Source organism: Doryrhamphus excisus, linkage group LG13, assembly GCF_037039965.1.
Source record: "Doryrhamphus excisus strain RoL-2023G ecotype Guam linkage group LG13, RoL_Dexc_Guam_v1.1, whole genome shotgun sequence".
Taxonomy (NCBI): Eukaryota; Metazoa; Chordata; class Actinopteri; order Syngnathiformes; family Syngnathidae; genus Doryrhamphus; species Doryrhamphus excisus.
In genome coordinates, this window is record NC_136369.1 from 11,649,110 (window position 1) to 11,662,727 (window position 13,618).

The window sequence follows — 13,618 nt, forward strand, 5'->3', positions numbered from 1 at the left end:
GTGTGTGTGCATGCATGCGCTCATGAAGGGACTGCTGTTTGTGTGGGACAGAAATTATTTACTGCTTGTGTGTGGCTTCCTTTCAACAGTCTGTAATTGAACTGTTCAAGCATGAGAGGACAAAAGCGGAAGGAACAAAGCAGTTTTCGACCCTGACAATTACGAAGGGAAGGGAATGTGCTCTGAAAGCCACTAGTGAGGAACATTTTCTAAAATGAGCTGAAACAGTGCTGATGGAAATCAAACCTGAACTGTGGGAAATATGTTTGACCTGATGGAAATGCAGCATGAAAGTTTCTTCTAGTAGTTGTTCAGTTGTCAGTCGATTAAAGTATTTCATAGTGTCCGGGTACTCCGGTTTCCTCCCACATTCCAAAAACATGCATGTTAGGTTAATTGGCCAAATTACCTGTATGACTGCGAGTGTGAATGAGTGTTTGTCTATAACTGTCCTGTGATTGGCTGGCGACCAGTCCAGGGTGTACCCTGCCTCTCGGCCGAAGGCAGCTGGGGTAGGCTCCAGCATGTCCACGACCCTCATGAGGATAAGCGGTATGGAAAATGGATGGATGGGCAGTATAGAGAACACTGTCTTGGAACACAGTCTTATTCCTGGTAGTGTTTTGTCCCTTGTTAGAATGCATGGGACTCTGTCATGTAAAATGAGATTAATGAGCCAGCAGATCACACCCCAGACAACCACATATGCGCGCCATGCATAAACACATCCAAGCAGCCACATACAGACCTCGTTTGTGGAGTGTGAGATTCAAGGCATGTGCCATAAAACTGATTTCGGACCACTGACACAGACTACTTTGATTATTGCTGCAGTGACCACGCTGTCAGTTAGCAGTGGGGTGGCACATGGCCAGGTTGGATCAATGCAGTGTGAGACAGTGCCACTCAATACCATAAAGCTGAGTTATTGCACCTTGAGCACTGAAGGTTTGGATGATTAATATTACAGTGACCTGCCATCAATTCAGTGGCTTTTGTTTTACATCGCTGTCACACATTTAGCTGCTTTTAAACCCCCAAGTTGACCTTCAAAGTTTAAATTAGTACTTATTTTGCTACATTTTAATGGATGAAGGCGTTAATGATGGTTTCCTTTTCTAACTCAGGGTCGTGGAGGTTTAGGCTCCATCTTTGTGTGGGCGTCTGGCAATGGGGGGCGAGAGAAGGATAGCTGTAACTGTGACGGCTACACCAACAGCATCTACACCCTGTCCATCAGCAGCTCCACCCAGAATGGCAATGTCCCCTGGTACAGCGAGGCTTGTTCATCCACCCTCGCCACCACCTACAGCTCAGGCAACCTTAATGAGAAACAGATAGTAAGTGTTTCTTCTTTCTTGTCTAAGTGTTTGAAGGGCATGATATTCTATTTAATTTTGCGGTGTGCATAATCACTGCATGGAATCTTCTAATTAGCAAATCAAATATTTCCAAAGGCACAGTAGGGATCTTTATAACTATAACGGGGATTGCCTTGTTGAAACACCTGTGCAGAGGATGATGACACAGCTGGCAAAATGATGTTCCAGGATGAGAAAGTGTATCAAAAGAAGATTTTGATCACCTAAGTAGTTGCACAATAATTGTGTGTTGATTAAGTTGAAATGTAGCATCGGGGTCTGCAGCGTTATGACTTCCCAATCCTCTTTTCCCTGCTCTGTCCTCTTCTTTTTTCTCCATTAATTCACTTTTAGCCCATTAAAATGATTATGAATAGTAAGCTGCTGGAAGTCATCCTGGCAAGCTGCTGCTTAACAGTCACCTCACAAACACAAAATCATGATATGCTTCCGTTCTCTTAACAGCCACACTGGATGGGCAGCTCATACCATCTCAGACCTTAGTCTTCTCTCTTAATCTCTCTATTGTGTATTGAATGATGTTGTCACTATAAAACTGGCTTGCAAAGTGGAGAGTTGGACTCTGATGGTCCTATAGAAAATAGCTCCTTCAGGCTGCATTCTCTGTCGTTTGATATGCTGGTCTGGGCACACAATGAGTTTGAAAACAATTTGTGCTTTATTTTGATAAGCATGCACCGGAAAGGCCTGTCTGCCTTGCTGACACTTGATGCGTGTGACGAGATATGCGACACATCTTGCATTGACTTTGACTTTGTTTCTTATTATCGGGAGAATGAACAAAAGCTCGTAAAATGTGTTGTTAATTGACGACAGCTTGTCACACGCAAAGCCTATCTACGCAGGCGTTTGTGATCACTCGTGTTTCATCTATTTCCACTTTCTGGCATTTTTGTTTACATGCCTGGCTGGCGGCATCTAGCTAGCTAGGAGCTACAAGTGGTTATTGCGTTCATGGGATACATCGATCATCATCAGAAGTTTTTTTTTTTTTTAGAGTGTCACTTAATCTTGCTCTTTTGTTATCATTACAGTACTTATGGCTTGTCTTTAAAACACTAGTTGTGTGTCAAAGTTGTGCAAAAGAAACTCGTAGTGTGTACAGCTTTAGACAGTGACATGAAAGCATTGACTCCCTCGTCTGTCTACGATGTCATCAGCAGAGGACTCTTTAGTTCTTTGCTAACTAACATCTTTTCCATGTAATAAAATCTCCACGGCAAGCAGGAAGTGGAAAAAGTTGTGATGCCTGCACACACACTGTTCAGTTCCAAATGTGAAAACTCAAAATATTCATGGTGTTATAAGAAAGTCAATAAAATAATGTTATCTAATAATTATCTAAAACAACGTTCTTTTGCGTTGTTTATTATGTGGTGTAGTTGTTTAGACATTATGTTTGAAACATTGTTGGGAACTGGTATTTTGCTGAAACTTACCTATGTTCTACTATTTACTAAAGAACAGAAAAAGATAAAAAACAAACTTAAATTTTAGATGAAACATTAGAGTTTACCAAATTTTGGTAGGAAACATGTTCATACAATCTTCTGCGTGCCTTGAAATCATCAAAAATATCCGTTACTGGGAGGGATGTCTTTTGAATAATGGCTGGGATTGAATGAGTTAATAAACAATAATAACTCAGAATAACATTTACTTCTGTGTTGACTGCCCTAAAATCCTGAAACTTCAGCACATTGGAAGTGTTGATAGTTATCTTAATACAATAATTCAAATTCCTGAAAAACACAGATGTTACGCAGTTGATTGGCTTGGGGCTTCTGTCATTTTTCCTAACCTTTATCACATACAAACATTCTGCCTCATGATTCATATTAATTTAGCTTGAGAGCTGCCCAGTACACTGGACCCCTGCTGTGCATCACACAGCTGATCAGTTCAATCTAAAAAGGCACCTCCTGCATTGATATTTGATGAAAAAGGGCCAGCGTATGTTTTACGCTTAGACTTTTCCTAATTCCTGCTAGACAAGGGAGCCATGGTGATGACTTCTTGCACGCAATTTCCCACTTCTTTATCATTTCACATGTGTTACTTCCAGCAGACACATTTGCATGATAAGATAATAAGTGGCAATTGAAGAGGTGGAAACGTGTCTCCAATTGGTCTTTTTTTAAAGCTAATGTAATTCTTCTTCCTTTTCAGGTCACGACCGACCTTAAATCTAAATGCACAGACTCCCACACAGGAACCTCTGCCTCCGCCCCTCTGGCTGCAGGGATCATCGCTCTGGCTCTTGAGGCCAAGTAAGTGCTAATCAGTATTTTTTTATGTCTCACATTGCCCACAGCTTTGTCCTAAGATTCATGTTCTGAAAACTACTCTACGTACATTGATTTACTTCTTTGTCCTTAGCAGTGTTTCTCCATAGGCAACATTTTGAGTTTTAGCTAACTCGGGACTTTTGTGTGGTGTAAATACTTGTGCATTTTATTCCAGTAAAAACCTGACCTGGAGGGACATGCAACATCTGGTTGTGCGAACGTCTCACCCCGCCCACCTGCTCACCAATGACTGGAATACTAACGGGGTTAAACGCAAAGGTACAAAGTGTCTACGACATATTTTGACTCTAGTGTGATGAGCTACAGGGACAGGATTTGAACTTTCATTTCTTGAAGTGGCATGCATTGTGACAGCCCTACTATCAGGATGTTGCTGTCAGAAGGCCAGCTGTCATGTCTGTTTGCTCTCTTTTCTTCTTTCCTGCAGTCAGCCATTCATATGGATATGGCCTACTTGATGCCAGCGGAATCGTATCGCTGGCAAAAACATGGACTAACGTGGGGCCGCAGCGGAAATGTGTGATCACCTTGGTCTGCGAGCCGATGTTAGTAAAATGCACATAGCACACTTTGTATTTAATGTCATAATTCCATGTATTAACGACTCACAACAATGTATGTATGGCATTGTACTATAAAGCTCCTTTATTTTGTTCAACACCGTCTTGAGTAAGATGGCAAAATTATTGGGACGAGCGTTTTGTGAAATAGCTCCAAGTACTAGAGCTACTTCAAGTACTTTACAGCATTTATGCAGTGGGTTAGCTGTGTATTTTGTTACCATACGTGTCATACGACTTAAGCTTCCAAACCAAACACGTCTTCTAAGGTGGCGGGAAGAAAATGTAAATGAAATACTTCCTCTTGGCCATTTTTTATCCTCTAAACTCAGTCTTGACATCTCATCTTCATGATGCACTTGCTGCCTCACAGTTGTGTGTATGAGTGGGTCTCTTTAACCGCAGCTCTGGGTTGCTCAGAGCAGATGGCTCGTGCATCTGGGAGCAGCAGTCAGAGGAGGTGATTCAATTTACATTCAAGGTATTTAGCTGCGTCTCTTCTGGACACTGACGTCTACCAGCATGTAATTACGCATTGTATTTTATTATGGAGGGCAGGAAGTGTTTCCTCGCTGTGGCAGCTGTGTTTTATGGTAAATCAAAAGTAAATACTGGAGTATGAACAGTTAGTCTTTACTTGAATATTACACAAAATAAGAGCTAAAAGTATTCTTTTAATTATTGTTTGCCTGGTAGGAAGATGACTAATTTTCAAAATAAAAGCACAGAGCTTTTTCATCCAGACTTTTGACAAACATTATTTAAATTGACTTATGATCTCCTTTTTGTGATTGGAGGTGTGACCCTTGTGATGTACTGACATGGCTCTACAGGACAATATGTTGTAGTTTCAAATCCAGCTCTGAACTAAATCTGCTGCAGTGGAAAAGAGGTATAAGTGAGCCGTGAACAAATCAGTCCCTCCAAACAGAATAGAGAGCAGAAAAAATTGTAGTGTGTAGAATTCATTACATATGGTCCTACATCCAGTTTAATGCATTTTATTTGTACATGTATAACCACAATGACTTTTGTGGTAAAACTGCAAACTCTTATCTCTGTTTGTTCATAGGAAATGATGTGAAGTTTAGCTCTGTTATCACAGAATGCTTACATTTGATAGTCCCTTCGACTAGAGAGGATGATCAAACAAACATGCTAGCACGCTGGATGTGTTTTTGTTCAAGGAGCTGTCAGAAAGATTTTAAGCCTATTGACTGAACACTCGGTGTGACAGACAAAGAAATTGCTTCAAGACATAATTACTGCAGTGTGACATGAGCTGAACTCTGGCATTGCTGCCAACCAAAAAAAGGTTATTGTACAGACAATCTTACTGTTTCTACAACAACACTATAATGGAGATTTAAACCGCTGTTTATATTAATTCACTTTCTGTGCATTCACTTTCTGGCGGTATGTAGCACCATGTTGCAGGCCAAACATGCAGAAAATGTGCTTTTTATTGAAACACCGGCAAAAACACAAAAGATAGATGAAGTGCTTTATAGTCATCTTTGATGAGGAAGAGTGCCCTTCGTATAAAGTATGTTCACTTTCTACACTGGTATTGCTATATACTGTACTGTACAACACGGTCAATCATGAAGAAGACATGCTGGCATAGATGTACTACAGATATCTACATGTCTAGTAACAGTGCCACCATGTTGTGTATTTGTCAGAATGAAATCATAGCACATGCAACGCAGTAGGGTGAATGTTTTGCAGTCGTTCAACAATAGAAGTGTTTGGCTTATTGCATATTGTGTAACAAATACATACAGTTGTGAAAAAATAGGACAGACTTTCAGTTTTTGTGTGTATTCAACTGGTGGGTCATGACCAAAAAGTGGGCCGCACAGCAGTTTTCATTGGGTCGCAGGGTCTTAGCCCAAAAAATGCTCCAATTAAATAATTATTGAATTTGTGGCTGAAAAATTGTTGTTCCTGAAATTATCATGAAACTTGTTTTGTGTTGGCACATTGATTGATATTTTGTATTACCTCAAAAAGTGCAACATGCTGTTTGCGACATGCTTGCAACACTCCTATAGACCAGCTACGATAACCCACACAGAAAGCTTTTTAGATCTTCCAGAATCTGCACCTATTCCAGCTGTATTTCCTTGGATTTCCAAAGCGGTTTGTTTTAATTTATTCCACCCATGGCCCGCCTCCGGGCACGCCTGCTCCACTGTAATTGGTCACACTCAGCTTGTACAGGTAGCAGCTTGTACATCTTGTACCCAGTCTATGTAAAGAAGTCACTGGCTAGCTGGAGCTCACTGTGATGTCACAGTGAGCTGTACTTGGGGAAAAAAAGCCATCCCAAACTACTTTCAGGGCTCACTTCCAAATGCGCAAACCTCATGATGTAAAACTTTGTCATTGTTTAGTGGACACAGCACAATAGGTCCCCTTTAAAGGGTGATGGTGGGCCCCACGGCCAAACTGGTTGAGAAACACTGATTTATATACTTCCTTGAGTAAAACTCCATTTAAACCTTGAAACTGCTTCAACAGCATGACTGTCAATGATCACACTTTTTTAATCTAAAAAATTTCCATACTTCAATAACTGCACACCTTCACTCGAGTCACAATTGTTCTGGATGCATTTAATCTCCTAAGCGGATATGAGAGAGGGTGTAAAAACAGAGGGTTCTTTACTTTTGCAGAACACACGGTCGCTCCAGGTGGTGAAACTCTAATCCTGTTCACTGCGACAAACTCTTTGCCCCTTGCAGCGTATCACACTGGTCAGGAGCTAAGTAGCATTCTGATCCCAAGCTTAGGGGAAGCCTATAATGATTCTGATGGTATATTAACTACCACAGCCCTGACATCATTTGACAGCTTTTATTTCATTGACAGGAACATTGGCGGCCATTTGTCAATTAACAAGAGCGTGGATGCCTGCTTTGGGAGCGACAGTCACGTGACCTCACTGGAACACGTCCAAGCCCGGCTCACTCTGTCTTACAACCGGAGGGGGAACCTGGCTATTCACCTCATTAGTCCTGCCGGCACGCGTTCCACATTGCTCCATCCCAGGTACCACCACAGAGCTGCACGCACATGCAGACACAATCTGGTCAACGCAAGCTGTTTACACACCTACTCTCACCTCCTGCAGGCCTCATGACTACTCATCAGAGGGTTTTAATGACTGGGCTTTTATGACGACCCATTCTTGGGATGAGAACCCCACAGGGATGTGGACGCTGGAGATTGAGAATGTGGCTGGTGCCAGTGATTATGGTAATAAACTTTATCGTCAAAAATTGACAGCTGTTTGTGTTTTTAACTGTATGACCTGATGTTGGCGTTTTAGTCTTCAGTCTTATCACACTGGATTTACAGTGTATGTAGAACATAATTTATCTATGTAATGAAATGTTCCTCAGAATATTTGGGTAACTTCACTGAAATGAATGAATGCTGCTGATGTACATGATAAAAACCCAGATGCCCTGTGTGGTACATTGTAGCTGTCTACAACAATGCTTTTATAAATCCAAAGTCGCTGAGTGACAGGCCTACTTTTTCCCCTGGAAGATTTTTTTCTCCATTAAATCTTTTTTAAATCTCTCTTCTCAGGCACTCTGACCCAGTTCATCCTAGTGCTGTATGGTACCGGCTCCACAACTTCCAGCTCCTCTGATGATTCTCAGCCTGGCAATGGCAGCTGTAAGACTTTGGACCTGAGACAGATATGCCTTGGTACGTGGGTGTTTTTTTTCTGTTCGAAATGGTACTGTAAGCATGATAAGCGATGACCACAGATTGTATGAAGAAAATGTGACATTTTGGGTATGCACCGCTTTTTGCGTCACTTCTCAGTACAGTGTTATTTTACCAGCTCGTTTTACGTCTATATTTACATTTATATTATGCCTCCATTTGCCAGAGTTCAATAATCTAATTAAATTTTAATAAAGTCCATATTTCTGTCTCATATCCAATCCAAATTCCTCCATAGACATGAAGTGAACACAAGCTTCACAGTGACAGTCTGGCCCCTACAGGCTGACATGGGTTATTACATACTGAAATTATTATATTATTTTTGAAACATGGCTCACGCCCCCTCTTAATCCTCCCACTAGCTTGATGTTGACATTCTCCGATGTTGCATCAACATTTACTGCGGAGTGCTCCCTTCTCTCTTCAATTACCGTTGTTAACTCGCAACACAATCCAGTTGAATGATTTTGTACGATGATTGACACTGTGTGTGACTCTGATTTTAGATTATAGGTATTGAAGAAAGACACCCCTCACATAATGGTTCTTTTTTTAAATTTTGCTCATCATTCTTTCTTTCCCTTTTCTGTGCTTTATAACACGAGAAAACAAGTTAATATGAGCTAGTTGATGATATACATCATTGGGACACACCTATTTAAACTATGAAGGTTTTTAAAAAATCATCTAACCGTGTTGCATTGTTTGATCTACATGCTATGATCATATACTGATGATTACAAATAGTCGTTGTAGTATTTTGCCGTATTTTGATGATTTAAAACACTAGCGAATCTTCTCTAAGCGCATTGATACACATGCTTATGCTAGTTTTGCCAACAACAGCAGCATCGATAGAGTGACAGCACTTAACATGTCCGCTCTCATTGGATTGGGATGGCTGTGTCTTCCAGCACAAGATGTGTGCTCCAGTCCTGGGGTAAAAATTAGCATCTTGTTGAGGCTTTGTAGCAAAATTGGGATCGAGAAATATTTCATTTTCACTGTTTCATTCACGTTTTTGTTTAAATATATTTGGAGAACAATTCCCAAAATAAAGCAAACCAAAAGGCGGCTGTTGGATTTGACGTCACTCTTTCGTCTGTGAATGATGTTGAGACGAAAGGTTAGCGCGGCGTCGTGTTAGTCCACCAGATAAAAATGTTAGCTGCTACAATAATTTTGCTGTAGCTTGGTTAATATACAAGTCAATTATGTTGGCATTGTTTTTTTGTGAGGGCTATAGCGTCAAAATAGGTATTTCCCATGATGTCCGTTGTTATTTAGCTTATATTAACTTTCACGTGCTAGAATGGTCAAAAAAGGGAAATAAATGTGTGTTCATGTTTCATATAAGGATTGTGCATGATGGCCAAAAGATTTCACCATACATGGTGGCCCTCTGGAGGTTGCTGTTTGACTTTCTGTGCTTGCCTGTGTGCCGTGCAGAGTGCAATGCTGGCTACTACCTCTTCAATCAAGGCTGTGTGAAACAATGTCCACCGGGCTTTGCTGTGGGCTCCCAGCCTCTCAACTACACAGTGGGCAACTATATTTCACCTGCCACCGTCCCAGCCTGCCTGCCGTGCCCGCTGCCCTGCAAGACGTGCAGCAGCCTCAGCCCAGAGGCCTGCTTGTCCTGCCCTCCTCACAAGTCCCTCAATCCTATCTCCGGGACTTGCGATCACGTCACCCAGTACATGCGCGAGTCCCCTGGCAGCTTCATGGTGGGCCAAGGGGACACAGGGTCGCAACCCCAGTTCGGCTCCAATCTGCCCATGACTGTCGCCGTTCTCAGCTGCCTGGCCATCATGGCCACCTTTGCTGGCATCTTCCTCCTGCTGCAGCTGCGCTCGGGCGCCCTCATCAAGCTTCCATCTCTGGAAGCCGGCAGCGGCCTCGGGGGTGCTTTCAGCCTCGGAGGGAACAGGGTGGTGTCGTACCGTGGCATCCCGACCGTGTGGGGGGATGATGGGGCGAACACGGACTCGGACAACGAAGAGTTTGACATCCAAAACGAGAGGACTGCCTTTATCAAAACACAAAGTGCTCTTTAATGCCTCTCTCTCTCGTCCCGCACCTTTACTGCTTTTTAGAATCCTCTCCACCGATTGTTTGATAATTCAGGGCTGTGGTGTCTTTGCTGTCCTGCTCTTTTCTGGTTTTATCTCTAAACCCGTCTCTTTAGCCCTCAGTTTATTGGCTTCTCATCCAATTTTTCCTCCAATCCCACTCGAGGAGTCCTCACAGGAAAGTCGCTGCCCCCCTTGGAACGCAGGGTGGCCGCAGCGTTCACACTTGGGTGCATTTCTATTAAACCATGTGTCGTCCTCTTCCCCTCCATCTCTGGCAATGTTTCTGTTCCATCTTCATGTCCTGCTCCTTTTTTTTTTTTCATTGTTTTGCTTCCTTTTTGCTTTTCCCATCAGTCTGTGTGCAGTAGCCAGACGAGATTGTTGACGTGCCAGTCTCCGTGTCGAGTTGAGTGTGTGTGTTAAATCTGTCCAGCAGCAGTCCTTAACAGAGGATATTTTGACAGTTTTGAAGCAGAAGTATCAACATCCAACAAGCTCCTTTTGTTACCTGTCATCCCGTGTGTCATCTGTATTGTGTAGGTGTCTTTAATAGCTCTTCACAGATGTCTCTCCACTGCAGTGGGAGACGTACAAATGGTTTCCCCACAGCTGTAAGAATCATTTTGGGAAGATATAAAAGCCTCAATGTTTCTAACCCCTGCAGCTATCACATGTAAAAAGTCTAATAGTAAAAATGTACCCGATCAACTCTGCGACACCAGAGCAGCTATTTCTTGTGATTGATCTGCTGAGAAAGCAGACGCATTACCGATACATCAACACTGTCCCTCGGCCAGGACGCATTAGCACTGCAAGCACACATTACACAAGCCTCAAATTAGCAATGACATTTCATTAATGTGCATATCCGTGTGAGATTTATTGCTAAAGATATATTCATATCTCCGCTAAGGTGACATTTTCTTCTCCATCTCACATTCCCGCTCTCCTTTCAAGCGTGAGTTAAAACTCCACACCTCATCAACATAGCTGCACCATCTCCATCAAATGTAAATTGAAGTGGATCTCTTCAGCAGTCCTCCAACTGGATGTAGCTGATGCTGCAGCAACTCAGATGTAGTCTTACCTGGCTGGAAGGTTGTTTTTAAACTCTGCTTATCTTGTGCTGCATTTCAAATGGGAATCCCACGATTGAATCCATTGTAGCAATTCTTAACCCATTGATCTCTTTGCTTGTTTCACAAAAATCCCCCCCTCCCCCGCTCACATTTTCCATTCGATGTTCAAAGCTCGTCATCATGGTGATGACATGCATACAAAACCCACAGCTGCTCACCCATCTATCTACCTCTCATAACAATCAGCATGCTTTCACGCGTTAACACGTTCACAAACTGGAACCATTAAGCTGGATTGGCATTGCCACTTATAAAGCGGTAATCATTTGCAATGCCACAAAAATGTGTCAAATCAAGTCAAGCTGGCATTTCTCCCTCATTTTATCACCGTTTATAAATCAAACTGGTCGAAGGATTGAATTTTGGGTCGTGCTAGCCTTCACTGAAGTGTGCGAATCAAGGTTGCCTGCCAGATTTTGGCTCTGTTTTTGCCTCCTTCCTACCTTGATGGTTGCTCTTGTGCTTAAGACTTTACTTTCTGACGCTGACAATCAATTCCTTGTTTAGAGAGCCAGAAGGTGCGCAGGCACACAATAGGAATCCATTTAAACCTAACCACTTGTGTCAAGAAACCTACACAACAAAGTCTCTTTGTGTTATTGTGGAGGTGTCCTAATGTGGCTGTGGAGGACTGATTGTGAATCTACATTAGTGCCTACTGACATCTAGGATGCAACTTTAAGTAGGGTACTTATTTGCCTCAGATAAAACAATCTGATTGACTTCCTACTATTGTGTGAAGCTTCTACAAGCATAATGCAGCACTAAAATTGCTTCCAATAAGTTGTTAAAGAGAACTACAACCTGGGACCATTTTGTTACCGTTACAGATAATTGACGCTTTAGTCTAGTGTGTGCAGCCACACAGCAGAATGTGCAACATTTGGAGTGCCACATCGGGTGTGTGCTTTCAAGCACACAAGCTTTAGAACCTCCTGAAGAGAGGCAGCGCTAAGTAGCGAGCGCTTCCAATGCACAAGGAGCTGCCAACTCTCAAACGGAGAATGTGATGCAAGTGAAAATATTCTCTGTGTGCTTGGAAGGATCCGATATTTTCCACCAACAAAACAATAATGCTGGATTATTTGGCTTTTTGTGCATTACCTGTGCATATTGGGAAGACTTGCTGATGGGCATTAAGGAAGCGCTTCTGTATTAGTGTTATTATTTTTTAATCAAATGGAGTCTGAAGTTGCAGCCTTGCCTTTGGGTCTCATCTAGAGTGGCCGATATGAAGTTAATAGGAGCAATATTTTTGGCAGAACCAAAGACAATCATTTTGTCTGTCTCGTCTTAAGATGTTTTGCTTCCCGCCATTAGGTGTGTGTGCGTGTGTGCGTGCATGTTTGGTCATCATGTGTCACCATGGCGACACCCTGTATTGTTGAGCTGCTGTGACAGGAAGGAGCTATAGAATGTATCCCATCTCCTTTAACTTAAGGGCTGAATCGGATCTGTACTTCAGTATACATCAAATGTGCTGGGGGGGCGGCCTCAGACCACGCCCTGGCATGTGGGGTCTGTGAATGCACACAGTACCTTACATGTGTGTGACCAATGAATACTGGACCTTGACGTAGCTTACCTGGGACAAAACTCTAAAATAAGGCCTATTTTTGTACTATATGAATGGTGCAGTGTAATTTTCTTGTAATTTAAAGATTGTTTGCTCTTGTTTTCTTCTTTTTATTTAATTGATGTCAATTATAGATTCTACTAAAATAAAGATCTATGCAAATTTGAAGGTGTCTAACTTTATTTTGCCGCATATAGTTATAGAAGTAGTTATCATTAAAAAGTAATGTAAGGTGCAAAACATTTAGACATGCTCTGCTTGTGCTTGGTGGAAATAACCCAACTATCAAATGTTTGTACTCATCCATTCCAGTGAGACTATTTGATGTATTGCTGGTGTAATTAAGCCAATGACTTCACACCAACCGTGTCATCAATCCAAGTAATGAAGTGAGAGTGGCTCTGCACTCTGACCATTACTTTAATGCAACAATAGCGCTCACTAACAACCTCTTAAGCATCTGGAGAAGAAGAATAAAAACTGAAGTGATGTAGTTGCTTCTTTGGTCCAGTTGTAAACATAGTACTTCTGTGCAGCTTAGCCAGGATCCGCTAATCTAACGGTAATAATATAAATCAAGAAGAACGTTTATTATTGCTGCGGTGAAGAGCTTTACTGCATCATACCGGGAGCTGTTTCTTCTATTTTGCCCCTTGTGTAGCTAAATAAGGCCCCCAAAGTGTTATAAATCACAATCAGAAGGATATAGTACATTTCTATACCAATGGAAACTACTATCACAATACCAAGCATACTTTTTAATCACCCCCAAAATTCATTTCATCTTTGTGATATAGGTGAAAGTTATACTATTAGTATGAACTTCT

At 41.9% G+C, this 13,618-nt stretch overlaps 1 protein-coding gene across 4 annotated transcripts in view; it reads left to right on the forward strand.

The window, feature by feature from the left end:
- The window catches only part of furina (furin (paired basic amino acid cleaving enzyme) a), a 53,041-nt gene extending 40,082 nt beyond the window's left edge, over positions 1 to 12,959 (forward strand). For all 4 annotated transcript variants that reach the window (XM_058089799.2, XM_058089801.2, XM_058089800.2 and 1 more), the window contains exons 9-16: positions 1,128 to 1,340; positions 3,552 to 3,652; positions 3,846 to 3,949; positions 4,119 to 4,236; positions 7,129 to 7,308; positions 7,391 to 7,515; positions 7,855 to 7,977; positions 9,451 to 12,959. In XM_058089799.2, coding sequence (XP_057945782.2) covers positions 1,128 to 1,340; positions 3,552 to 3,652; positions 3,846 to 3,949; positions 4,119 to 4,236; positions 7,129 to 7,308; positions 7,391 to 7,515; positions 7,855 to 7,977; positions 9,451 to 10,058 — 1,572 coding nt within the window. In that variant the 3' untranslated portion in view covers positions 10,059 to 12,959. The remainder of the gene's footprint in view (positions 1 to 1,127; positions 1,341 to 3,551; positions 3,653 to 3,845; positions 3,950 to 4,118; positions 4,237 to 7,128; positions 7,309 to 7,390; positions 7,516 to 7,854; positions 7,978 to 9,450) is intronic.
- Positions 12,960 to 13,618: the final 659 nt, after the last annotated feature.